The sequence below is a fragment of the Ahaetulla prasina genome, chromosome 15 (assembly GCF_028640845.1).
Source record: "Ahaetulla prasina isolate Xishuangbanna chromosome 15, ASM2864084v1, whole genome shotgun sequence".
In the NCBI taxonomy this organism is placed as follows: Eukaryota; Metazoa; Chordata; class Lepidosauria; order Squamata; family Colubridae; genus Ahaetulla; species Ahaetulla prasina.
In genome coordinates, this window is record NC_080553.1 from 1,548,722 (window position 1) to 1,574,815 (window position 26,094).

Consider the following 26,094-nt stretch of genomic DNA (forward strand, 5'->3'; position numbering starts at 1 on the left):
CCCTGAAAGAACCAGCAAAGGTGCCCAAAGAACCTCTCGCTCTAATCTTGAAGACCTCCTGGGAAAGCCAGACTGGAGGAGAGAAAACGTTGCGGCTACATTTAAAAAAAGGGAAGCAAGAGAATCCAGGGAATTGCACATTTCTCAGCTTGAAGCATCTTCTGAACAAGATCCTTGAGTAGCTTATTAAACGGCTTGCTTGTGAGCATGTAGAAAACAAGAGCACCGGAGAAAACAACCGCTAACAAAAGAGCCAGTGTGAGTTTGCCACAAACAAGTCCTGACAGACGCCTCTCCTTCCTTCACAGAGTGACGAGCTTGGTACACTGAGGAAATGCCATGGACTCAGGGGAACTCAGCCAATGGTTTAGAACAATTTTTTTGTCATATCCTCTTTTAATAAAATGGTAAAATATGGTCTAACTACCAAAGTCGGAATTAGTCAGGCAAGGTGACATCCTATGGCAATAGAAGTTGAACATTAACAAAACAAGATAGCAGCAATATTTTGAACTTTAGGTTTGGAGGAGATTTGGAGAATTTCCAAGAGAACAGATCAAAGAATCCCTGAACTGATCAATGTAGAGTTCTCACTTGAAGGACAAGTGACCTGGCTCAAATTATCATATATCAGACATGTTGTGCAATGAGACAGTTACCTTGAGAAGCCCATAATGCTGAGAGGTGGAAAGAAGGAGACCAGCAGCAAAGAGGATGAAGTCAGTTGTAAGGCATATTGTTGGGAGGCCTGAAGGGCAGCATTAGGGGCAGACCATTCTGGAGAAGGTCCATCTATGTGCCATGAAGAGTCAACACCAAGTTGATGGCAATTGGTAGTCAGTCAAAATAAAGACTAGATGGTCCGTTCTTAGGTGTATTTCATAACTGAGCAAATATTCACACACAGAGATACTAAGCTTCATATCAGCTTGGAAAGAAGCATCAGGTGAACTGTCCCACTCAATCAAACCTGAATGAAGTAATGAATTTCAAATGAAATTCAATGGTGAGAAATATAAGGTTCTACATTTAGGCAAGGAAAACGAAATGCCCAGGTACAGAATAGGTGGAACCAGGCTCAATAATAATAACTGAGTGGGATCTAGGAGTCTAATGAACAATTACTTCAATATGAACCAGCAGAGTGCGGCAGCCACCAAAAAAGCCTGGGCTGCATTAACTGAGGGATAGAATCACGATGACATGAAGTGTTTATACCACTTTACAATGCCTTGTTGAGACCACACTTGGTCTGCTGCGTCCAATTTTGGTTGCCATGATATTAAAAAGTTATTGAGACTCTGGAAAGAGTGCAGAGAAGAGCAACAAAGATGATTAGGGGACTGGAGGCTAGAACATATGAAGAACAGTTGCTGGTACTGGGTATGTCTAGTTTAATAAAAAGAAGGACTAGGGGTGACATGGTAGCAGCCTTCCAATATTTGAGGGGCTGTACAAAGGAAAGAGGGGGTCAATGTTATAATTATAATTGTTATATAACAATTATAACATATATAAAAATATATAATATATATATATATATAAAAAATATAACAATGTTGTACCTTGATGAATGTATCTTTTCTTTTATGTACACTGAGAGCACATGCACCAAGACAAATTCCTTGTGTGTCCAATCACACTTGGACAATAAAAATTCTATTCTATTCTATTCTATTCTATTCTATTCTATGCTATGCTATTCTATGCTATGCTATGCTATTCTATTCTATGCTATTCTATTCTTCAAAGTACCTGAAGGCAGGACAAAAAGCAATAAACCAACTAATCAAGGAGAGAAGCAACCTAGAACATTTCCTGACAGTGAGAACAATTAATCACTGAGTGCTCCATCATAGAGATTTTTAAGAAGAGATTGGACAAGTATTTGTCTGAAATGGTATAAGGTTTTCTGCCTGAGCAGGGGGTTCAACTGTACAGATGACACAACACAAAAGTTTTGAAAAGAAACACAAAACTCTAGAAAAGAAAGAGGAGGTTCAAGAGGATTGAGGAAGGCTTGTATAATAAAGTGAAACAAATAGGATGGAAATTTAACAGAAAGAAATGTAAACAAACTGAAGGGAGTTCAGAGGAGAACTATCAAGGTTTTGTGGGGACAGAAAGCTGAGTCCTTTGAGGATTATCTAAAGAAACTGGGGATGTTTAGTCTGCAAAAGAGAAAACAGGGCAGTCGTGATGCTGCATTTTCAGCTATCTAACATGTTGTTACATAGGGGAGGATGTGGACATGTCTTCCCAGAAGAGAGGAGCAGAATCCAAATGATGAGGTTACAGAGAAATAGAGTCAGGTTAAAGATGAGGAGCTACTTCCTAATGCTGGAATTGCTTCCTCTTGAGGTGCTACATTCCCATCCAAATAGAGACTGGATAGTCATTTGTCCAAAATACTTTAGCAGAACCTGCAGAAGGCAGAGTTTGAACTAGATCAATGATGGCAAATCTATGATGTGCATCAGGGTTACACACCAAACATTTTGGGGGACACAGTATGTTCCCCCAATGCCTGACAACAATCATTGTCATGCAGGCTACACAAACTTGGATAGTTCTTCTGGGAACCACTTTCAGAATTTTACTGCTCCCAGTAGCCAGGCAGTAAAGCAGTTACAGAGCTTCCTGGGATTCCCTAACTACCGGCAGTTCATCCCCACGTTTGCCCCGATAGCCCTGCCCATCACCAACTTGCTCTATATGGGAGGGGGAGTGAACCCAAACCGAGTCAGCCATTAAATTGGCAGCCTTTGAAAAGCTGAAGTGGCTCTTTGCTGCTGAACCAGTCTTGAAGCACCCAAACCCTTTCATGATCCAGGCAGATGCCAGTGATGTGGCAGCAGAGATGGCTTTACTCCAGAGGAACGAAAAGGGAGAGTTGCAACCATAAGCCTACACGTCACACAAGTTGTCCGATACTGAGAGGCGCTGGGTCACCTGGGAGAAGGAGGCTTACATGGTCCAATGGACTCTTCTCGCCTGGAGGCAGTTCTTAGAGGGCAGTAAGACTCCATTCAAGGTGTGGACAGACCACAAGAACCTGGAGGCGTTAAAGGCTCCGAGGAAGCCGTCCCCTAAGCAGGTCTGATGAGCTCAGTATTTTAACCGCTTCAATTTCACCCTTCACTACTTGCTGGGTAGGAAGAATTTCTTAGCCAATGCCCTCTCTCACATGGCCCAGTACAGAAGTACCCGAGAGGAGGCAGTTAACTCCATTATCCCACCCAGGCAGCTTTCAGCATCAATGCTCCCGAGGCAGCAGAGAACAGTCTCTGTGCACCTGGCTGGGTGATGTGCCTGCATAAAGATGACCTTTTGATGAAGGAGGGCTTGCGTGGAAAATGTACATCCCAGCCAGCCAGAGAATCTTGGTCTACAGAGAGGAACCACGATGCAAAATCTACATGGCATTTTGGGTTTGTGAAGACCCTTCACCTGATGGAAGGACAGTTCTGGTGGCTGAAGATGAAAAAGGATATAGAAGTCAGGTCTCCTGTGTGCGCCTCCATGAAGCACCTACCTGGGAAGCCTCCAGGCTTACTACTGTCAGTAGCCAACCCACCTAGCAAGAGATCGACCATGGTATCCTGCTGCGCCGGTTGGAGGGATTGGGAGTGGGAGGCACCGTTTATCGGTGGTTCTCCTCCTATCTCTCCAACCGGTCGCAGACGGTGTTGACAGGGGGGCAGAGGTCGGCCCCGAGGCGCCTCACTTGTGGGGTGCCGCAGGGGTCAATTCTCTCGCCCCTTCTGTTCAACATCTATATGAAGCCGCTGGGTGAGATCATCAGTGGCTTCGGTGTGAGGTACCAGCTGTACGCTGATGACACCCAGTTGTATTTTTCCACACCGGCCACCCCAATGAAGCTATCAAGTGCTGTCCCGGTGTTTGGAAGCCGACGGGTCTGGATGGGGAGAAACAGGCTCAAGCTCAATCCTTCCAAGACAGAGTGGCTGTGGATGGGTATCCCGGCACAGTCAGCTGAGTCCTCGGCTGACTGTTGGGGCGAGTCACTGGCCCCGATGGAGAGGGTGCGCATCTGGGCGTTCTCCTGGATGAACGGCTGTCTTTGAAGATCATTTGACGGCCGCCTCCAGGAGAGCTTTCCACCAGGTTCGCCTGGTGCGCCAGTTGCGCCTTTCTAGACCGGGATGCCTTATGCACGGTCACCACGCCTCGTGACGCCTCGCCTGGATTACTGCAATGCTCTCTACATGGGGCTCCCTTGAGGGGCATCCGGAGGCTCCAGTTAGTTCAGAATGCAGCTGCGGGTGATAGAGGGAGCCCTCGTGGCTCCCGTGTTACACCTATCCTGCGCAGACTGCACTGGCTACCTGTGGCCTTCCAGAATTCTGGGAGTTGAAGTCCAAAAGTCTAGAAGTTGCCAGTGTTGGACATCTCTGCCATATAAGGTAAAGGTTCCCCTCGCACATACGTGCTAGTCGTTGCCGACTCTAGGGGGCAGTGCTCATCTCCGTTTCAAAGTCGAAGAGCCAGCGCTGTCCGAAGACGTCTCCGTGGTCATGTGGCTGGCATGACTAGACACCAAAGGCGCACGGAATGCTGTTACCTTCCCACCAAAGATGGTCCCTATTTTTTCTACTTGCATTTTTACATGCTTTCGAAATTGCTAGGTTGGCAGAAGCTGGGACAAGTAACAGGAGCTCACCCCATTACACAGCAGCACTAGGGATTCGAACCGCTGAGCTGCCGACCTTTCGATCAACAAGCTCAACGTCCTAGCCCCTGAGCCACCATGTCCCTCTCATCTCTGCCATAGATGAAGTGAAAGAGGAGAGTCACATGTGGGCAATGAATTCTACTGCAACAACTATCACGATGACTGGTTTAACATGTCGCAGGGATTTGGGTGGGTGGGGGGCTCTAAAGAACCAGAGGGGCAGGTGGGGCAAAGGAAAGCTGGCCCCTTTCCAACCCACCTCCTCCATCTTGCCTTTCTCCTCCCGCAGCAAATGCTGCTGCTTCTCACCGTCTGTTGCAATCTGTAAATTGTGCTTGACGCTGGACCGTTGTGTGATCCCAGCCACTTGTGTAGTTGATAAAGATGCCATGGGTGGAAAGGGCCCCCGAGTCCCCTTCCACTTTAATGTGTCCACCTGTCCTTCAGGACCCAGGGCCTGTGGGGCTTCGCTTCTGCCTGCTTCCCTCTTTCTGATGGCCTTCCTGGAGCGTCTCCCCATAAACAACTCTGTAACCAGTAAGAGGGTCCCCCTGGATTTCTTGTCTGGGAGGACCCAGAGTGAGCTCATGGGGCAGCCCCAGGTCTTCCCCAGGGAGTTTGTCCCAGAGGGGCTGGGTGTCTCTGCTCCCCACCCTTAGGGTGCCATCAGCCCTTCCCAGAGAAGAGCAGTGGCCACGGTGGGGTTCCCTCCTGATTTCACTTTGGGGTCTGTGGGGGCATCCAAGTCGGAGCCCTCCTTCTGAAGAGGGCTGCCCCAACACTGAGTCCCATCAACCTCTCTGGCCAAGCTGGCATTCTGGTCCAACTTCCACATTTTCCTCCGACAGAAGACTGGAAATAAGAGATCTGAAGCAGCTGTAATGTTTCATCTGGGTTTTCCAGGGCTTTGAGCAGCAAACAACTTAGTCACCCAGAAACCCGGGGAGGTGAGTTGTGTGGGGGGAGAGTTTGTCTTGTCAAGAGGAAAATGCAGCAATTAATCTGTCGGCCCCAACACTGAGTCCCATCAACCTCTCTGGCCAAGCTGGCATTCTGGTCCAACTTCCACATTTTCCTCCGACAGAAGACTGGAAATAAGAGATCTGAAGCAGCTGTAATGTTTCATCTGGGTTTTCCAGGGCTTTGAGCAGCAAACAACTTAGTCACCCAGAAACCCGGGGAGGTGAGTTGTGTGGGGGGAGAGTTTGTCTTGTCAAGAGGAAAATGCAGCAATTAATCTGTCGGCCCCAACACTGAGTCCCATCAACCTCTCTGGCCAAGCTGGCATTCTGGTCCAACTTCCACATTTTCCTCCGACAGAAGACTGGAAATAAGAGATCTGAAGCAGCTGTAATGTTTCATCTGGGTTTCAGGGCTTTGAGCAGCAAACAACTTAGTCACCCAGAAACCCGGGAGGTGAGTTGTGTGGGGAGAGTTTGTCTTGTCAAGAGGAAAATGCAGCAATTAATCTGTCGGCCCCAACACTGAGTCCCATCAACCTCTCTGGCCAAGCTGGCATTCTGGTCCAACTTCCACATTTTCCTCCGACAGAAGACTGGAAATAAGAGATCTGAAGCAGCTGTAATGTTTCATCTGGGTTTCCAGGGCTTTGAGCAGCAAACAACTTAGTCACCCAGAAACCCGGGAGGTGAGTTGTGTGGGGAGAGTTTGTCTTGTCAAGAGGAAAATGCAGCAATTAATCTGTCGGCCCCAACACTGAGTCCCATCAACCTCTCTGGCCAAGCTGGCATTCTGGTCCAACTTCCACATTTTCCTCCGACAGAAGACTGGAAATAAGAGATCTGAAGCAGCTGTAATGTTTCATCTGGGTTTCCAGGGGCTTTATTGTGGAGTTGCCTGAGGGTGCTGGTAACTCAGTAATTTGGACTGTCATCAATCTGTTTTTGAAGCAAGCACACCTTCTGGCGGGTCCCAAGATTCCTTCTGCCTGGCCTTGGCCAAGATGTTTGTGCAATACATCTACAGACTACATAGCAATAGCAATAGCAATAGCCCTTAGACTTATATACCGCTTCATTGTGCTTTTACAGCCCTCTCTAAGCGGTTTACAGAGGCAGCCTCTTGCCCCCAACAATCTGGGTCCTCATTTTACCCACCTTGGAAGGATGGAAGGCTGAGTCAATCTTGAGCCAATGAGATTTGAACTGCCGAAGTGCAGCTAGCAGTCAGCTGAAGTAGCCTGCAGTACTGCACTCTATCCACTGTGCCACCTCGGCTCATGGAGTCCCAAAGCACATTATCTCAGACGGGGTGTAATTCACTGCAAAACTTTGGCAGGAATTTTTAAAATTGAAAGGCTCCTCCCAGGGACCTATTAGCTGAGTACCAATGAGATGGCTGAACATGCCAACAGTAGAGCAATACCTGTGCTATTATATAAATTAGTAGCAGACTAATTGGGCCAAGCTTTCACAGAAGTGGCGTATAACAACTCGGTGCACAGCAGCACTTTCAAAGTGGCCATGGGGCTGAGTTCCTGCCCATGCCAGAGCTCCCACGGGAAGCACCATCCTCAGGGTCTATACTGACTCAGACTTTCACCTATATTCCACTTTGCTCACAGCTTGACAAAGACGGGTGGTGGTGGATTGGAATGCAGGGGGGAGGGGAATGAGACAATGCTCCCCTCCTCAAGGACACCCAGAGCAGATGCCCCAGCGATTGATCGTCTGGTTCCCCAAACAAAAGGAACAGGAGTGATGGGTGGACGTAATGAACTGTGGGTGACCTGGGGGGGGGAAAGGGGAAAGGAACTATGCGCAGGAAGCCCAAAGCAGGTTTTGCTTCTTCTGTGCCAATGTACATTTATTCAATAAAGTTTATACTCTTGGAAAAATAATGGAGTTTCTTTTTCTGGGAATGCCAGCTGGACAGTTGACATTAGGCCTCCTTTACTCCCTTGGTGACCGAAAGTCTTCTCTTGCAGCCCTGAGGTGTTGCAGCCATGAGGGAGGAGGACTCAAGATCTTTTTCTCCTCTCTCGGGACACCATTGGCAACTTTAAGACTTGTGGCCTTCCAGAATTCTGGGAGTTGAAGTCCAAAAGTCTAGAAGTTGCCAGTGTTGGACATCTCTGCCATATAAGGTAAAGGTAAAGGTTCCCCTCGCACATACGTGCTAGTCGTTGCCGACTCTAGGGGGCAGTGCTCATCTCCGTTTCAAAGTCGAAGAGCCAGCGCTGTCCGAAGACGTCTCCGTGGTCATGTGGCTGGCATGACTAGACACCAAAGGCGCACGGAATGCTGTTACCTTCCCACCAAAGATGGTCCCTATTTTTTCTACTTGCATTTTTACATGCTTTCGAAATTGCTAGGTTGGCAGAAGCTGGGACAAGTAACAGGAGCTCACCCCATTACACAGCAGCACTAGGGATTCGAACCGCTGAGCTGCCGACCTTTCGATCAACAAGCTCAACGTCCTAGCCCCTGAGCCACCATGTCCCTCTCATCTCTGCCATAGATGAAGTGAAAGAGGAGAGTCACATGTGGGCAATGAATTCTACTGCAACAACTATCACGATGACTGGTTTAACATGTTGCAGGGATTTGGGTGGGTGGGGAGCTCTAAAGAACCAGAGGGGCAGGTGGGGCAAAGGAAAGCTGGCCCCTTTCCAACCCACCTCCTCCATCTTGCCTTTCTCCTCCCGCAGCAAATGCTGCTGCTTCTCACCGTCTGTTGCAATCTGTAAATTGTGCTTGACGCTGGACCGTTGTGTGATCCCAGCCACTTGTGTAGTTGATAAAGATGCCATGGGTGGAAAGGGCCCCCGAGTCCCCTTCCACTTTAATGTGTCCACCTGTCCTTCAGGACCCAGGGCCTGTGGGGCTTCGCTCCTGCCTGCTTCCCTCTTTCTGATGGCCTTCCTGGAGCGTCTCCCCATAAACAACTCTGTAACCAGTAAGAGGGTCCCCCTGGATTTCTTGTCTGGGAGGACCCAGAGTGAGTTCATGGGGCAGCCCCAGGTCTTCCCCAGGGAGTTTGTCCCAGAGGGGCTGGGTGTCTCTGCTCCCCACCCTTAGGGTGCCATCAGCCCTTCCCAGAGAAGAGCAGTGGCCACGGTGGGGTTCCCTCCTGATTTCACTTTGGGGTCTGTGGGGGCATCCAAGTCGGAGCCCTCCTTCTGAAGAGGGCTGCCCCAACACTGAGTCCCATCAACCTCTCTGGCCAAGCTGGCATTCTGGTCCAACTTCCACATTTTCCTCCGACAGAAGACTGGAAATAAGAGATCTGAAGCAGCTGTAATGTTTCATCTGGGTTTTCCAGGGCTTTGAGCAGCAAACAACTTAGTCACCCAGAAACCCGGGGAGGTGAGTTGTGTGGGGGGAGAGTTTGTCTTGTCAAGAGGAAAATGCAGCAATTAATCTGTCGGCCCCCAACACTTTCGTCCCCTGCAATTAAATCAAAGGTTCCTTCAATGAACTCATCCTGCATCTCTCTGCAGCCGCCCAAGCCCTGCTGGTGCTGCAACGCTGCCTCTTTTGCTCCCCGAAGCAGGCCGCGTCACACTGCAGGTAGTGGAGCCCCATTAAGCAGCACCGAGAGCGAGGTCCCCATCCTTCAGCAAGAAGACTTGGTGTACAAGGCAGAGCCTCCCTTCCAACCCTGTGGCAATCTGTGGAGCCAGCACCGAAGGCAAGAACCCCCAGAGGGGCCACCCTACCAGGCCCTTGGTGCAGGGGCACTCTGGAGCATCACAAGGGGTGGGTCTTGCCCAGAGCTCGGCCTTTGGTCTCCTCGGACCAGGCACTCTCCTGCTGCTGGGATGCCTTGGGGTGGGGGGAGGGCATTTACTGAGCAAGGGTACTCCGAGGGGGCAGCAGGTGGAAAGGTTTTCATGGGCCTCTTCCTTGCATTTTGGGAGCTTGGCTCAGGGACGGGGGTGTCCCTCCTGCAGGCTGAGTTCCCTGGAGCAAGATCAGCACAGCCCACAGGGAAGCCATCCGAGTCTCTCCAGGGAGGCCCACCCTCCTTTTCATTACGGCAAATGGCAGAGCCGTATGCTGGAATCATTTCCAAGGGACTGAAAGTAAACAAGTGCTATTATACAGACACACACGCACGCACATTAAAGGCTCTTTCTGAGGGGAGCCGTGACACACTAGTCTGGGCCAAGGGCACCTTCAGCCTGAAAGCGGCTGCCAGCAACTGCTCTTTATAGGTCTGGTACAATGATCTCTTCCTTAGAGCACCGGTAGTGAACCTGCGAAGCCCATTATCACAAATTAAATAAATAGCTTTGGAAAGTGGAACAAAGATATGGAAAAGCTATCAGTGGCTGCTTGCCATGATGGCTCCATCTCACTTCTCTTCAGTCACTTCTCTTTATGGGCCTCTGAAGGCTTCTGGCCGGCTCTGAGAGAACTGACCAGTGAATGGCACTGTGAAGTCTTTCGAGCTTGGTGGTTTTCTTAAAGATGCTTCATTACCCAATTCAGCACTGATGATGTTACCTAGTTGGGTCATGAAACATCTGCAAGAAAACCACAAAGGTGGGAGAGTACCTAGGACTCCTCATCTCAACCCTGCTGAACTCCAAATATTCTTGCTTCTTGGTGCTTCGGAGAGAGGGAAGCGCTGGGCTCCTTATTAGTGACATGTGCTGGGAGCTCTCCATGGTTCTGCAAAAGCAGCCGCTTAGTCGGAGCCTAACAGCTCCTGCTTGTGAGTCCTAGTCTTCCTCTTGGGAAGAGTCTCAGAAGGTTGAGGTTAGGCTGTGGTCGAGAAGGTTCTTGATCCCAGACACAGCCCTATGCCCGGCTGGCTCCTAAGTCAAAAGTTGCTTTCTCCAAGGCAATCTTAGCGTCAACCAGGGCCTGACACTTATCCCCCTGTTGCATCAGAGTTGGGGATGATCTGGTCTGCAGGCTTTCAGTAGATATCTGAGTCTCAGGAGGCAAGGCAGGAGTTCTGTTTCATTTTGTTTTTTTCAACAAGACACAGTCATTTATGTGTGTGTGTGTGTGTGTGTGTGTGTGTATGTCTGTCTTTGGTTATTCGGGTTTTCTCCCATGTAAAATTGGAAGTGTCTTGGCGACGTTTCAATGAAGTCTCATCCGTCATCTTCAGGCTGGTGTTTACAGCTTCGTGCTTCTAGGAGCAATGTGTGATCACAGCTGTTTCTTCCTTTTAACTGCTAGTGGGGGTTTCAACTGATTGGTTGGGAGTTTGGCTGTATTCTGATTGGGTGGAGGTCTGTTCTGATTGGTTGGGGGTTTGGCTGTGCTCTGATTGGATGGTGGGGTTGGCTGTGCTCTGATTGGATGGGGGTGTGTTCTGTTTGGGAAAATCCAAATAACCAAAGACCTAGATACACACAAACACACACAGAGAGAGAGTTATACAGTAAATCCAAATTACAAAGGATGATAACAACAGCGTGCCTGGTCCCAGGGAAAGAGATTCAAACCACTTCAAGCTGATTCTAACTGAACTAAGTATTAACAATTCAATTCAAATACGTCCAGTTCCAAAGTTAATACAGGTAGAAACAGTTCTGCATGAGTCTTAAATAAAGAGGGGCAAGATTAGAAGACTCTGCCTCCAAAACAATATTAAAGTCAGCCTACTGAGGTAGCTGAACTTACACACTTTTCCTGTGCAAATCATACACTTAAAAAACAAGAAGAGAAAAACAACTGGAAAGCAGAGTTTCTGACACGCACACACACTCACACACTTTGGTAACACAATCCAAAAACAGGGATTAAAAACATTTGAGGATTGTCCCCTTTGAGGAGAGTCTGCAGACCCACACGGCCCCTCCCAATCAACGGCATTCACAGTCGGTCATGTTTTCAGTTAACTGGAGGAGTTAAATGATTCTCCTGACAAATGAGTTTCAAGTCTGATAAGGTGCGATTTACAGATTATGATGTCACAGTGCAATTTAGCAATCAAGGTCTTCATTCCCAAATAAAACAAAATGTTTGACCTATGCAAAAAATCCATGGCAGAAGACAGCCACCGACAGCAAGATGATGGCATTGATGTTGAGCACGCGCCTCCACAAGGGCTCCTCCGTTGTGTCTGTCAACTTATGCTGCAGGGCCTCTTCTTCCTTGCTCAGCTTGGGGCCCGTCTGTTCCAAGCCACAGAACCAGTTGTAGGCTTTCTTGCAACAGTTGGTCTCTTTCTCTTGGGCTGCAAGGATGACATGGCCAGCTGTTAGATGTAGCAGCCAAACTGACCCTTTCATGCCCAGAACATCCTCTTAAGGCTCCACCACCCTATTCTCATACATTTTATTTACATGCCCCAGTATAATATATGAAAGAACCCTTTCATATACAATATATGAAAGGGTTCTTTTATCAAATCTACTGACCGTTATTCATTCTGTTTCACGTTGAAACAAATAATTGCCAAAAAGAGACTGGAAAGAATCTCAAACAACCACGAGGAGTTAGGCAGGAAGACAAAAGAATTTGGACCAGAGGTGGGATTTTCATCCATGCCTCTAATTGGTGGATATGGCCTGAAGATGGAATGGAGGATTTTGGGGGGGGGGATGGGGACTGCTGGCTCAGGGATGGAGTACTTGGGAAAACTTTGTATTCCTGGACCGCAATCTGTGCCATCTATACGTAGGGCTTCTGCAAGCAAGAAATGGGATGCGCCTCACAAAGGCTGGCAAGGACATGTCTGGAAGACACCTTACTGTATTTAGGTCTTGTGGCAAACTTTAAACTAAATCTGGAGTAGGAGGGAAATCAGAAGGCAGTCAAAGTTTCTGTCCGAAGGTAGACACCTGAGTTCAAGAGAGGAAGTGGTGAGAGGGAGGGGCCCCTAGAATACACCTGGAGATGCAGGAGGCAAAGCTAAGAATGCCAGTGCTGAGTATCAGTGCTCAGAGAATGGGGAGCAAACAGGGAGAACGTGAAGTCTTAGCACAGGGAGGAAAGGTGACGTTATTGGTATCTCAAAAAGTTGGTGGAATGGATCGCATGATTGGAATATAAAATTAGAAGGGTATAATTTGTTGACAAGGAAAAAATCCCAACGAGGGGAGGGGGAAAAGGTGTCATATTATATGTGAAGAATTTCAACACAAGTAAAGAAATTCAGAACATCAAGTGTGAAAATCTTGCCAAAAGCGTCTGAGTGAAAATCAAGGGAAAAAAAAGACCCAGGTGTGGGCGGGCTTTACAGGTCACCAACCAAGCAGATTGTGTCCTTGAATGTCCAGGAAACACATCTCAGTGCCAAAGGGGATTTCAGCCACTTGAGCATCAACTGGGAATCAACCAAAGCAGCAAGTGGGAGATTCTATGGCTGGGGTGTCAAACTTGATTTCATTGAGGGCTGCATCAGGGTTGTGTTTGACCTTGGGAGGCCGGAGGTGGGGTGGGTGGGCATGGCCAGGGTATGCGTGGCCATCTTGATGTCACTCATGTCAGGGGTTCCTGTGGCGGTCTGAGGACTCTGCCAGTGAAAATGGGCTCCCAATCTCTGTTTTTGGCTGTGCTCTGATTGGATGGGGGTGTGTTCTGTTTGGGAAAATCCAAATAACCAAAGACCTAGATACACACACACAGAGAGAGATCCAAATTACAATAAATCCAAATTACAAAGGATGATAACAACAGCGTGCCTGGTCCCAGGGAAAGAGATTCAAACCACTTCAAGCTGATTCTAACTGAACTAAGTATTAACAATTCAATTCAAATACGTCCAGTTCCAAAGTTAATACAGGTAGAAACAGTTCTGCATGAGTCTTAAATAAAGAGGGGCAAGATTAGAAGACTCTGCCTCCAAAACAATATTAAAGTCAGCCTACTGAGGTAGCTGAACTTACACACTTTTCCTGTGCAAATCATACACTTAAAAAACAAGAAGAGAAAAACAACTGGAAAGCAGAGTTTCTGACACGCACACACACTCACACACTTTGGTAACACAATCCAAAAACAGGGATTAAAAACATTTGAGGATTGTCCCCTTTGAGGAGAGTCTGCAGACCCACACGGCCCCTCCCAATCAACGGCATTCACAGTCGGTCATGTTTTCAGTTAACTGGAGGAGTTAAATGATTCTCCTGACAAATGAGTTTCAAGTCTGATAAGGTGCGATTTACAGATTATGATGTCACAGTGCAATTTAGCAATCAAGGTCTTCATTCCCAAATAAAACAAAATGTTTGACCTATGCAAAAAATCCATGGCAGAAGACAGCCACCGACAGCAAGATGATGGCATTGATGTTGAGCACGCGCCTCCACAAGGGCTCCTCCGTTGTGTCTGTCAACTTATGCTGCAGGGCCTCCTCTTCTTCCTTGCTCAGCTTGGGGCCCGTCTGTTCCAAGCCACAGAACCAGTTGTAGGCTTTCTTGCAACAGTTGGTCTCTTTCTCTTGGGCTGCAAGGATGACATGGCCAGCTGTTAGATGTAGCAGCCAAACTGACCCTTTCATGCCCAGAACATCCTCTTAAGGCTCCACCACCCTATTCTCATACATTTTATTTACATGCCCCAGTATACCATATGAAAGAACCCTTTCATATACAATATATGAAAGGATTCTTTTATCAAATCTACTGACCGTTATTCATTCTGTTTCACGTTGAAACAAATAATTGCCAAAAAGAGACTGGAAAGAATCTCAAACAACCACGAGGAGTTAGGCAGGAAGGCAAAAGAATTTGGACCAGAGGTGGGATTTTCATCCATGCCTCTAATTGGTGGATATGGCCTGAAGATGGAATGGAGGATTTTGGGGGGGGGGATGGGGACTGCTGGCTCAGGGATGGAGTACTTGGGAAAACTTTGTATTCCTGGACCGCAATCTGTGCCATCTATACGTAGGGCTTCTGCAAGCAAGAAATGGGATGCGCCTCACAAAGGCTGGCAAGGACATGTCTGGAAGACACCTTACTGTATTTAGGTCTTGTGGCAAACTTTAAACTAAATCTAGAGTAGGAGGGAAATCAGAAGGCAGTCAAAGTTTCTGTCCGAAGGTAGACACCTGAGTTCAAGAGAGGAAGTGGTGAGAGGGAGGGGCCCCTAGAATACACCTGGAGATGCAGGAGGCAAAGCTAAGAATGCCAGTGCTGAGTATCAGTGCTCAGAGAATGGGGAGCAAACAGGGAGAACGTGAAGTCTTAGCACAGGGAGGAAAGGTGACGTTATTGGTATCTCAAAAAGTTGGTGGAATGGATCGCATGATTGGAATATAAAATTAGAAGGGTATAATTTGTTGACAAGGAAAAAATCCCAACGAGGGGAGGGGGAAAAGGTGTCATATTATATGTGAAGAATTTCAACACAAGTAAAGAAATTCAGAACATCAAGTGTGAAAATCTTGCCAAAAGCGTCTGAGTGAAAATCAAGGGGAAAAAAAAAAGACCCAGGTGTGGGCGGGCTTTACAGGTCACCAACCAAGCAGATTGTGTCCTTGAATGTCCAGGAAACACATCTCAGTGCCAAAGGGGATTTCAGCCACTTGAGCATCAACTGGGAATCAACCAAAGCAGCAAGTGGGAGATTCTATGGCTGGGGTGTCAAACTTGATTTCATTGAGGGCTGCATCAGGGTTGTGTTTGACCTTGGGAGGCCGGAGGTGGGGTGGGTGGGCATGGCCAGGGTATGCGTGGCCATCTTGATGTCACTCATGTCAGGGGTTCCTGTGGCGGTCTGAGGACTCTGCCAGTGAAAATGGGCTCCCAATCTCTGTTTTTGGCTGGGACGGCCTCCTGCAACCCTCTGCCAGCAAAAATGAAACTCGGGAGGACCGTGTGTGTTTTTGCTCTGTTTTTGCTGGCAGAGGGTTGCAGGAGTCCATCCTAGCTGAATATGGAAATTGGGAGCCGTTTTCACTAGCAGAGGCACTTGCGGGCAGTCCTTTGCTATTTCCAAGGTGGCCCCGTGGGCCAGATCTAACCCCTGTGGGCCTTGAGTTCGACACCCCTGTCCTATGGGTTCTTGTTTTGTAGAGGACTTCATCATCCAAAGACTGGAGTACAGAACTAGCCATGTTGGGCTTCATACTTACCAACAAGGAAAAAATGCTGGAGTGGGAAGGAGAGAATGGCAAGAGTGAATGACCGTTGTCTTCCTAGAATTCACCCCGCAGGCAAGCAGACCCAAAAGTTCTCTGGTTGCCATTCTACATTTCAGGAGATCTGACTTCAGCAACTGACATGGGAAAAAGTAGGAAAGGTTCTAAAGGAATAGAACCCTCAAGAGGGTTGGGAGGTTCTCAGAAAGGAGATTATTGAGGCCCCAATGCAAACAATGCTAAAGAAAAAAGTTAAAAGTGGGAGGGCACAAATGGCTCTCTATCAATGAAACAAAAAGGAGAAATTTGAAAAATGGAAAGATATTACAAAAGTAGAATATCAGAGAATAAGGATGATTTTTTTACCATCGCTAGGAAAAGATGTGGAAATGATGACAAGCAACGGGGAGAAGCTGGAACTACTTAATTCCTATTTTGCATTTCTCTTTGCAAAAGGAAACCATGGCCCATGGAAGTGGGGAGGGAACAGCCAGGTCCCAGAGTACAGAGGAAGGGCCAGAAGACTGGAGAAAAATTAAGGCTTTAAAAAAAAGTGAAGGCAGGAAACAGCAAACCAAGAAACTTGACCTCAATATCTGGGGAAATCCTGGAAAAGATATCAAGCAGCCAGTTTGCAAGTACTTAGGTAGGAACAGGAGGCCTCGGGTTTATTAAAACTAGGTCAGGCCAGACAAATCTTAGAGCTTTTCTTTTTTTACACAGAGGCTAGATTTGTGGACCAGTGTGGATGTGAAGGACCTCGACTTCCGTAAGACATCTGATAATGCTGACATAGCCTCTCTTTGATCAAATGGAACAAGGTGAGATGGATGGTCCCACTATTAGACGGATTCAGTTGATTGGAAAACCCTGTGCAGCGTATGGTGGTCCTTAATGAATCTAATGTACGTCCTTCATCCCACGGCTGAGCTTGCCTACTTACTTACTATTAGGAAATGTCTTTCTGTTGCTCCATGAGAATCTGTTTTCCTATAACTTAAGACCGTTATTACATGTTTTGAACTGCAGGCTCATAGAGAAGAACTTTCTTTTTGGCATTTGGAAAGGGCTGCTCTCGTCTCCTTTTCTCCAGACTAAATCTGCTAATCTTCTTCAGTCTCTTCATATCACTTACTCTCTAATCCCCCTGATCTCTGCCCTTCTTTGATCCCTTCACTAGCCCATCTTCCTGTTTAGTGACCAGAACAGTACACAATACTTGAGGTAAGTCAGAGAACCACCAATTCAGAATACGAGGAACAGTTATAGTTATGATCTGAAAATGATTGACACACCCTAAGTTTGCATTTCCCTTATTTGCAACCATCATTTCACTGTGATATTTCAAAGTCTTTATCTTAATGGTCATTTAATAATCCCAGGATTATCAATAATATGAGCGCATTTGATTTTTTCTATATGAGTGCATATTATTTTTATTTCCTAGCTATACAAAACATGTTTTTTTTTCCAACTGACCTCCTTTCCTCCAAGGAAGCTTCTGGCAACTAGCTGAAGATGCTGAGAGTTCATCTCTTAATAGCTCCAATTACAGAACTTCAATACTCGGTGATGACTCCGTGTCTTGAGGCCGTTCGGGTCTGGATGGGGACGAACAGGCTCCGACTCAACCCATCCAAGTCGGAGTGGTTGTGGATGCCGGCATCCCAGCACAGTCAGCTTACCCCACAGCTTGCTGACTGTGGGGGGCGAATCGTTAGCCCCCAGGGAATCGGTGCGCAATTTAGGCGTTCTCCTGGATGCACGGCTGTCTTTAGAAGACCATTTGACAGCGGTTGCCAGGGGAGCTTTTCATCAGGTTCGCCTGATTCGCCAATTGCGCCCTTTCCTGGACCGGGACTCGTTATGCACGGTCACTCATGCCCTCGTCACTTCCCGTCTGTATTACTGCAAAGCTTTTTACATGGGGCTCCCCTTGAGGAGCACCCGGAGGCTCCAACTGGTACAGAATGCGGCCGCGGCAGGGGATTGAGGGAGCCCCCCATAGCTCCCATGTAACACCTCTCCTGCGCAGGCTGCATTGGTTGCCGGTGGTCTTCCGGGTGCGCTTCAAGGTGTTGGTTATCATCTTTAAAGCGCTCCATGGCATTGGACCGGGATATTTACCGGACCGCCTGCTGCCAACAGTTACCTCCCATTGTCCGGTACGTCCAGTGCGCGCTCACAGGGAGGGCTGCCGGTGGGACTCCGTCTCCTCCCTGATCTCCGGACCTTTAAACGCGAGCTCAAGACTTTCTTTTTTCACCAAGCGGGGCTGGCCTGATTGATTTTAGTATGGGGGGTTTTAGCGGGTTTTTAATAGGGTTTTAGTTTTTGAAAAAATTTTAGCTAATATTTTAAGTATACAGCGGTTGAATCAGATTTTTAAACTTGTTATAGTATTTTAATTTGTTTAGGATTTCTGTTTTATTGGCTGTACACCGCCCTCAGTCTTCGGAGAAGGGCGGTATAAAAATATGAATAAATAAATAAATAAATAAATAAATATTGATATAATGATTACTATTATATTACATTATTGTCTTTTAAAAGTATCTGTGTATGTGATTTGTGCCTTAAAGTCAATTTTGACTCTTGGCAAACACCTGGACAAGTCCACACAGTTTTCTTGGCCAGATTTCAGGTGGTTTGCCATTGCCTCCTTCCTAGGGCTAACAGAAAGTGACTGGCGACTCTTTCCCTGTGAACTCAGGGTCTCCCCTGAGTACACAAAATTGGCTCAAAAATGTATCATTATTACCATACAATACTATAATATTATTTACAAGATTTCTATCCCGTCTTTCCCGCTGAATTCAAAGAAGCCCCCTCCTCATTTTCTGCTGCTACTTTATTCACAACAGGCTGAGGGGCAACAAGGCATTTTAATGCCACCCACTCAAACTCTCCATGATTCCCCTACAAACTAGGATTTTCTCCATTTATAGTTTTTGTTTTAAATGACTATATTCATTTTCAAGTTTGAGAGGGGGATTTTAAGGTGCAAAAATAGCAATTCAGACACACTCTGAACATCTGCTGCAAAATCCTTAACTAATATGGACATAAACGCATATCTTTTTTTTTTTAGCATCCCAACCTAAATTTGATTTTCCGAAAAGTGATTGCTCTCCAATGAACTAGGATGCCTGCGACCATCTTGGCCAAAATTCTTCCCTCTGATATCTAGGTCAGATAGGTTAGGAGAGGTCTAGCCTGGTTTGTCCTAGACTTGTGATAACTCAACATTTCATGGTAAAGGTGAGCTCACCTGGCTCTTCCTCATAGTCCTCCATTCCTTGCACCATCTCCCCTGCATCCAGATCGACACGTTTCTCTTTACTGTTGCGCAGAGTCCAGCAAAGACGATAAAGCTGTTCAAGAAACAGAAATAACAACAATGAAGCAGAGCAGCTGAAATGACCTTGAACGAGGTCAAGATGAGGCCCCAGTTTTGGTTCAAAAGGGACGTCTAGAAGTGCCCTGGTAACTCCACTACTCCTACTCACTCGGTACCCAATACCTCTGGCAGAACAACACAAGGTGTTATATAACTGCTCGGGCAGGTTGAACTTCAAGACAGATCTGGGGAGATGCACCCTCAGGAAGCCTCCTCTCAAAGGGGTTTCCTCCCACCCGGCTGGCTTTCACTTCTGCTGAATTTGAGGAGTGGCTGCCTCAGATCTGAGAGCTCCAGAGGTGGATGTGAAGGGAAAGGAAAATGGCTCTTCCTTTTATTCTCATCCATGTTGGGCATTCATGATAGGCTTGGCTGGACGGAGACTTGGCGAGTCTCTGTAAGTTGTTACCCACAGATTTTCTTTACATGTGGCCAAAATCCCAGCGAGGGCAGGGAGGAGAGAAGTGAGTTGGAGAGGATTGGGAAGAAGAGGGGCAATGCTTACATGGACATCATCGATCGGCTTGGTCAGGAATGAGATGATCAAAATGATGGTGACAGAGACAGCAAAAAGGATGATAGCAAAATAGAGGTAATGCACTTTACAGATGATTGCTGGGCATTCACTGGGCACAGCGCAGCTGCCGGTGCCATAGGCAAATTCTGCAAACATTCGAGAGAGCCCAATTAACAGTCCCACCATCAGGCCCCAGAAGGCGCCCTGCAAAAGACAACAAAATGCACTTAGGAGAGAAACTCTTCCCCCTCACGTCCTATTCCTCACAACTGGATGATTCTTTGGACTCACTATTGTACACATATTGTGATAGATAGATATAGAATGATGGTTGAAAGGGACCTTAGAGGTCATCTAGTTCAATCCCCTGTGCTCGAGTAGGAGAGTGTCAGATCTGCCATCTTCAGCTTGGCGCCTCGCTAGCATCCTGCCATTGTTGGGGTGGGTGGGGGTGAGAGGAAGTAGGCAATTGGTATAGAGAGAGTAAAGATGGCCTGCAGGGGTGCGGGGCGGGGGGTGTTGATAGAAACCAGAGGTGTGAGAACCAGCCTGTTCTAGTCTTCAAGGCTGCAGAGCCTGAGAAAGGAATGCGAATTGTGCCAAGAGGCACCAAACACCTAGTTGGCACACCACTGGTTGAAGATGAAGCAGTCAAGGGGGAGGGCTGGGAGAAGAGGGAAAAATTAGTAACCTTTTGCATGGGAACTTTAGTCCTAGCCTGCTTTTACTGCAACCACAAATTCCTAGTAAAAGAACCTATCACTTCAACAAAGTGGAGTTGAGGGTATTTCTTTCCTAGAGATCCTGCTGGGGCAAGCCTGACAGGAAGTCTATACCATTGGAGTCAAATGGCTGAAATAGATACGGGGCATATTCAACTTATCAGCAACCTTCACGATTTGGAGAAGCTCCAAAACAATATTCTGACTCAACGTCTACGGAGATTCTCAGCCATGCAGGTCATGGTTGTCCCAAAGGTGCTTTTTCAAGAGGCAACTGGACTTTATGGTTTTTATTTTGCTTCTCATCCAAGAAGCTTCTTCAGCTCCGACTGGATGGTGGGGAATGGAAGGATTTATACTCCTTGCAGACAGCTGGTCATTTGCATCCTTTTAGAGAGCCGTTGAGGCCACTTGGAAGTTTGTCTGTGTCCTCTGGGTCACCTGAGTGGTGCAAATGGGGGTGGAGCCTTCTTGGAACTGTAGAAGCTTCTTGGATGAGAAGTGAAACGTCTTCAAAGAAAAACCAGAAAGTCCAGTTGCCTCTTGAAAAAGCACCTTTGGGACAACATTCAGACTCACAAGAACACTTGGGGGACAGGAGGCAACCCATTTCCTCCCCCTTGGAAACTGCCGGCATGCACACATGCTTTTGACACATCCCATTTGTCGATTCCTTGAATAAACCAGATCTCTGAAATCGACCAGAACCTCTGAAGTGCATATCAACACTCCAGGGGTGTGAGAATAGGAAATAAAATCGCTGCCATGTTTGCTCAAAAATGCCCCTCCCCAGAGGCAGGAAGGCAGATTTACCAGGGAGAGACGGTTTCTGACACCCGCGAACCTTCAGCGACTCTGCTTTTAAAGGGAGCAACCAGCACTTTGACTGCACTCAGAAACACCCCATGCCAGCAGTGAGCCAAAAGGACGGCTCCAGGCTGACCAGCAAGCAAATGGGCAGCTGCAGCTGGAGGATCTAGGCCAGTGTTTCTCAACCTTGGCAACTTGAAGGAGTGTGGACTTCAACACCCAGAATTCAATTGTGGTCGTATGTCGAGGACTACCTGTTCTTGTAAGATCACTTAAAGCTTAAGCAGCAGTTTTCATTGGAGGCAGGAAGGTGCTTTAAAACTCAGACCATCCCCTTGGAGGCATGGAGTTTTGTAAGCCATGGGCCTTTTAGATTGGCGGCTCCTGGTTTGTTGGTTAGCATTGATTGATTGATTGATTGATTAAATTTATGCACACCAAATGTAACTCTCGCTACATCATAAAACCTGTCTTTGGTTGCTTTTGTCTGGGTCTTCAGTTTGGGCCCAGGCTGAGTAATGCCTGATCCCTTGAGAGGGAGACCTCAGCTCCTTTGATGCAAGGAGATGATGAATGAACATAAGGAGGATGCTTGACAAGGCTGAGGAAAAAGAGGAGAGAGCAGAAATGGGGGGAGTGGAGGTGATGCGAAGAGGTTGCTCGGATCTTCTGAGACACCAGAACTGGCTGAGGAAATGCTGGGGGTCGGAGGCCGAGATGCTGCCTGTGCACCTGTTCACATGCAGTGCTTGATGAATTTCAGGGGGCTCTTTGCACCAACCCCTGTGGCCCCCAGGAGAGCTTCTGGAGGGGGCAGAAGCTCTGGTGGACGTGCTCCTCAGAGGGTAAAGAGGGAGAGGGGCCAGGTGAGAGGAAGGACGGAAATCGCAGGTGGCATCAGATCAAACCCTCCCTGAGAACTCTGAAAATCCTTTGGAAAGCCAAGAGCTGGACAGCAATTTTGCTGTTTGAAAGCAGCACCAGGAAGATGCCGGTAGCCCAAAGGAGAAGAAACTCCCTCCGGTGCTCCGTCCTGCCAGGGAGCCTGGCTTAGCACCAGGACTAGGAGCCTCCCAGGGACCCATTGCTCAGGCATGCTTGATTAAGAAATGGATCCGGCCAATGGATTGCATTTTTTCAGCCTAATAAATCTGACTGCAACAAAAATAACTACACTGACTCAGCACAGGTGTTAATCAGATAAGGAGTCTCGTGACAGGTAAGCAAAGTTCCTAAATCAAACTTAAGATGAACGCCTGCATCAGCCAACGGAAAGATTGCCTCCTGTGAAATGGACTATTTGTCTCTTTCTCTGGCAGCTGCCATCTGTTCCTCCTCTGGTGCCACGGAAACCACACCCTTTCCGTGTCCTGGGTGCGAAACTCCAGGAATGGTACACAGAGCTTCTATGGGCTAGAAGACCCTGCAGCCCTGAAGCCGACAGGGGACCTCCCGCTTCCTTTTGGCTTCCTCCAGCTGGGGAGGCAGAGAAAGAGGGGGGGGGCTAGCAGGGTTTGGCAAGAGGTTGACCCTCCAGCAGAGGCCCAGCTGCTCACCTGCTCGTTGACTCTCTTGCAGAAGATGGCCAGGAAGAAGACTGCGGCAATGGGTGGGCCCAGGTAACTGGTGATGGATTGGATGTAGTCAAAGAGCTGCCCGCTCTGCGCAGACTGGATCACGGGCACCCAGGCGATACTGACGCCAATCAGGCCCAGGATGAACAGCCTGGGAGGAGGAGAGGCAGACGGAGGCATCAGGTGGCACCAACCCAGTCAATGAACCACAAAACTGCCCAAGAACTACCTTGGCAGGGGGATCCGAGTCCTGCTTATCCGCCTTGGATTCAGGGGCGACTGCTATATTTACATTTATTCATAGGTTTATGACTGCAAAGATCCACTTTGCGTGTTTCTATGTTTTCGTTTCTGCTTTCAGCTTTTTCCTTCTACGAATATCGTGTGTTCCTTTTCTTTGTTTTTTGTCTTAGAAGTTAATTGCAAAAAGAAAAGAGCAGAAAGGCTGTGGCTGTGCAAATGTTGTCTCTGGCTCCTTTTGTATCTGCATTGCCCAGAGAAAATGGGTGGGGTTGTTTTTTTTACTTTTTTTTAGCACCCCTGCAGACCCCCTCCCCTTTTTAAAGGGCCGGCAAATAAGCCTACATTTCAATAAACGGCCAGATCAACTGAGTGACTTGGCGGGTTGTCCCTCCTGCCAATCAGCTCCTTTGTGAAGAGGAGACTTGCTGATTCTGCAAGGTGCGCCTTCAATTAAGCCAGGTGCCCTCCAGGGGGCGCTGCAGAACTGCCCGTGCCAAGAGGCGGACTGGTCCACCAGTTCTTGTAGACTTTAGATAGGGGGCTGTGCAAAACCACGGATGGAGTGACCCTCAACCTGTAATTTTTAGGTGAAGAACAGTATGCAGAGGAAAGAGAACAGCCATTGCTAGGCAAGGATCTCCAACCTGCCCCCAGGGGCTCCAAAGTCAGGTTATTTGCACCCCGCACCCCCAATGACTTACTTTGGCCAATGTTTTCCTTTCCAAAGTCTGGAGGCTGGTTGGAGACCCACTGAAGGGAAGGGGAAGCCGCCTTCCTTGTGCTGCAGCCATTTTGGGAAGGTGACCCCACAGGTTTCCCCGAATGCCAAAAGGCTGCCTAAAGAGTTTGGCCGCCCTGATCTTGGGCTCCAGCTGGCCTTTCTTGCAATTTCCCCTTTGCTGAGCTTTCACCGCCATCGCCAAGCGCTTACCTGCCGACAATCATCAGCTCCTTCTCTTTGGCGGTGGAGCGGATTTTGGTGTAGATGTCCATGGTGAAGAGGGTGCTGGCACTATTAAAGATGGAAGTGAGGGAGCTCATCAGTGAGGCCAGCATCACAGAGAGCATCAGGCCTCGTAGCCCTGAAAAATAAAGCAAGGGAGGTGTGAACAGGCAAAGCTTTGGTGGGAGCAAAACCTGGCTGGCTGTACAGCCGCATGGGTGAGAACTCCACCATCTGGCCTAGCCACTGAAGGCACAGCTGGAAAAAGGCTCAAGGTGTGATCAAGGTGTGCAGTCATCATGCCAGAAGAAGCACTTCCGTCATGCACTAAACTGAAGGGGCCTTTTAATGCTTAATAAAAAAGCCACTACGCATCACAATCGCTTTGGGACCAATGTGGCATCCACATTTTACGGCCAACTGTGGGCAGAAGGACACACAATCTTGGGCACAGATCTTAGCCAGCATTGCAGTCCAAGACACAAATAACCCAACTTCCTGGCCTCATCTCACCATCTGGCATGAGCTCCACCACCATTGTTGGATAGGCAATGTTTGTACAGCCAACCTCTGTCCCACAAAACTTCTTGCACACCGAGGGAACGACACACGCCACTTTATCTGTGAGGAACAAGGAAAGCATGGTCCCCATGAGTCAGCTGAGCAAGTTGACCTCTGTCCTCCACCTCCTGGCTGGACCAGCTCTCACCTCGGTAAAGAATGCGGCTGATCATGCCTGGCATCACCATCAGGAACATGGGCAGCAACTTCAAGTAGCCGCACATGATGCAACCAGCCTTGACGTGGGACATGTTTTTCCCTGAGAGGCATCGCTGGACAATGACCTGCCCAAGAAAGAGGCAAATGAACAAGCAATGAGATAGAACAAAGAACATGGAATCATAGGTTGGAAGGGACCTTGGAAGTCTTCTAATCCAACCCTCTGCCCACGCTACATCATTCCATACAAATGGCTGTTCAGACATTGGGACAAGGCCATCCTTCAGAACAGGCCCCGGAAATGACCTCTGCTCTGAGCCATGATTTTTCCACAAGGGTTGGATCTGGGGGGAAAGATTATTCTTTACCAGGGTCCTCCAGATTCAGACATCACTTGGATGCAGTTGGCCTTTCCTTACTCTTAAGGCAAGGATGCTTTGCTTCCATGAATTTTGGGAAGATCGTTTGGTTCTATAGGCCCACCTCACCGGCACCGTGTCACATCCACTGGTTGGTGCAGCTTTTTGTGTAAGATGTTCAGGCTAGATTCACATGACACACTGAGCCACAAATTAGTCAAGTAGAGTTTCAACTTCTGATTGTACCAATTAGTTTACAGTTCAGTGTATCCTGAAAATCAGCTTCAGTCCATAAGCCACAGTTCAGTAAATTTACTCAACATCATGCAATCAACCATAATTTGGGAGCAGACTCTCCGAATGTCTAGATTATTTGTTTATTTAATGAATTAATTTAAATGCCAGCCAGAGAATAAGAATTGGGACTGGTGATGCCCTCCCAGATGGCATCCAAAGACCAGAACCCTAATCAGCCTGCCTCTGCCCAGCACAAGGCCGCTCTCATCTTTAGAAGCCCACATTGAAAGGTGGAGCTAGGGCCCACGAGTCCAGATCTTAATGTCCTAGTTCCTAAAACCAAAGCTAAAGTTGTCTCTTTAGGTCTCCAAGCACAGGGTCAGGAGGATCCCACAGAGAAGACCTGTGTGCGGGGAACATCAAAAATACCAAAAGCATCATGACCCTACCTGGTCAGTGCACCAATACCACAATGCCAGAATGCTCAAGCCAAAGATGAGTCCAGGCCAAGGGAGATCGCCGTCCACCGGGTCCCGGAAAATGTGGAAGGCATCTGGACGGGGAGTGTAGCACTTTTCGGGGATGATCACGTCACCGTAGGAGATGTTGGATGGGATTGCTTTCATATACTTCTCCACCAGGCCCTCGTATCCTCCGACTTCCGTAAATGCTGCGGGAGGTCATACAATCGGTCAGGACAAGGAAGTCTGCGACAAAGCAGAAGAGTTCTCCTCTCCTGCAAACCCACCTAGTTAGACACACATCAGTTCAGGGGACTATTGTGAAGGCAGAATTGGACCAGTTCCTAGAAGATACATCCTGGAACTTGACCAGTTCTGGCCACAGCTGAGTCTGGGAGT

General features: G+C 47.9%; 1 protein-coding gene and 1 long non-coding RNA gene across 3 annotated transcripts in view; both read right to left on the bottom strand.

The window, feature by feature from the left end:
• Nucleotides 1-10,622: 10,622 nt before the first annotated feature.
• LOC131185805 (uncharacterized) lies at nucleotides 10,623-11,846 on the bottom strand. The gene is made up of 2 exons (XR_009152226.1): nucleotides 11,649-11,846; nucleotides 10,623-11,020 (listed from the first exon to the last, which is right to left on the bottom strand). It is a non-coding gene; the product is annotated as an uncharacterized LOC131185805 (long non-coding RNA).
• A 1,329-nt stretch (nucleotides 11,847-13,175) lies between these two features.
• Nucleotides 13,176-26,094, bottom strand: part of SLC5A1 (solute carrier family 5 member 1) — a 33,723-nt gene continuing 20,804 nt past the window's right edge. The window contains exons 8-16 of one of the 2 annotated variants that reach the window (XM_058158681.1): nucleotides 25,684-25,904; nucleotides 24,628-24,763; nucleotides 24,432-24,539; nucleotides 23,907-24,057; nucleotides 22,715-22,883; nucleotides 19,615-19,830; nucleotides 18,981-19,083; nucleotides 13,859-14,070; nucleotides 13,176-13,233 (exon numbers count right to left, since the gene is read on the bottom strand). In XM_058158681.1, the coding sequence (XP_058014664.1) occupies nucleotides 13,859-14,070; nucleotides 18,981-19,083; nucleotides 19,615-19,830; nucleotides 22,715-22,883; nucleotides 23,907-24,057; nucleotides 24,432-24,539; nucleotides 24,628-24,763; nucleotides 25,684-25,904 (1,316 nt within the window). In that variant the 3' untranslated portion in view covers nucleotides 13,176-13,233. Of the gene's footprint in view, nucleotides 13,234-13,303; nucleotides 14,071-18,980; nucleotides 19,084-19,614; nucleotides 19,831-22,714; nucleotides 22,884-23,906; nucleotides 24,058-24,431; nucleotides 24,540-24,627; nucleotides 24,764-25,683; nucleotides 25,905-26,094 lie in introns of those variants that run through there. The other variant, XM_058158680.1, reaches the window with a different exon arrangement.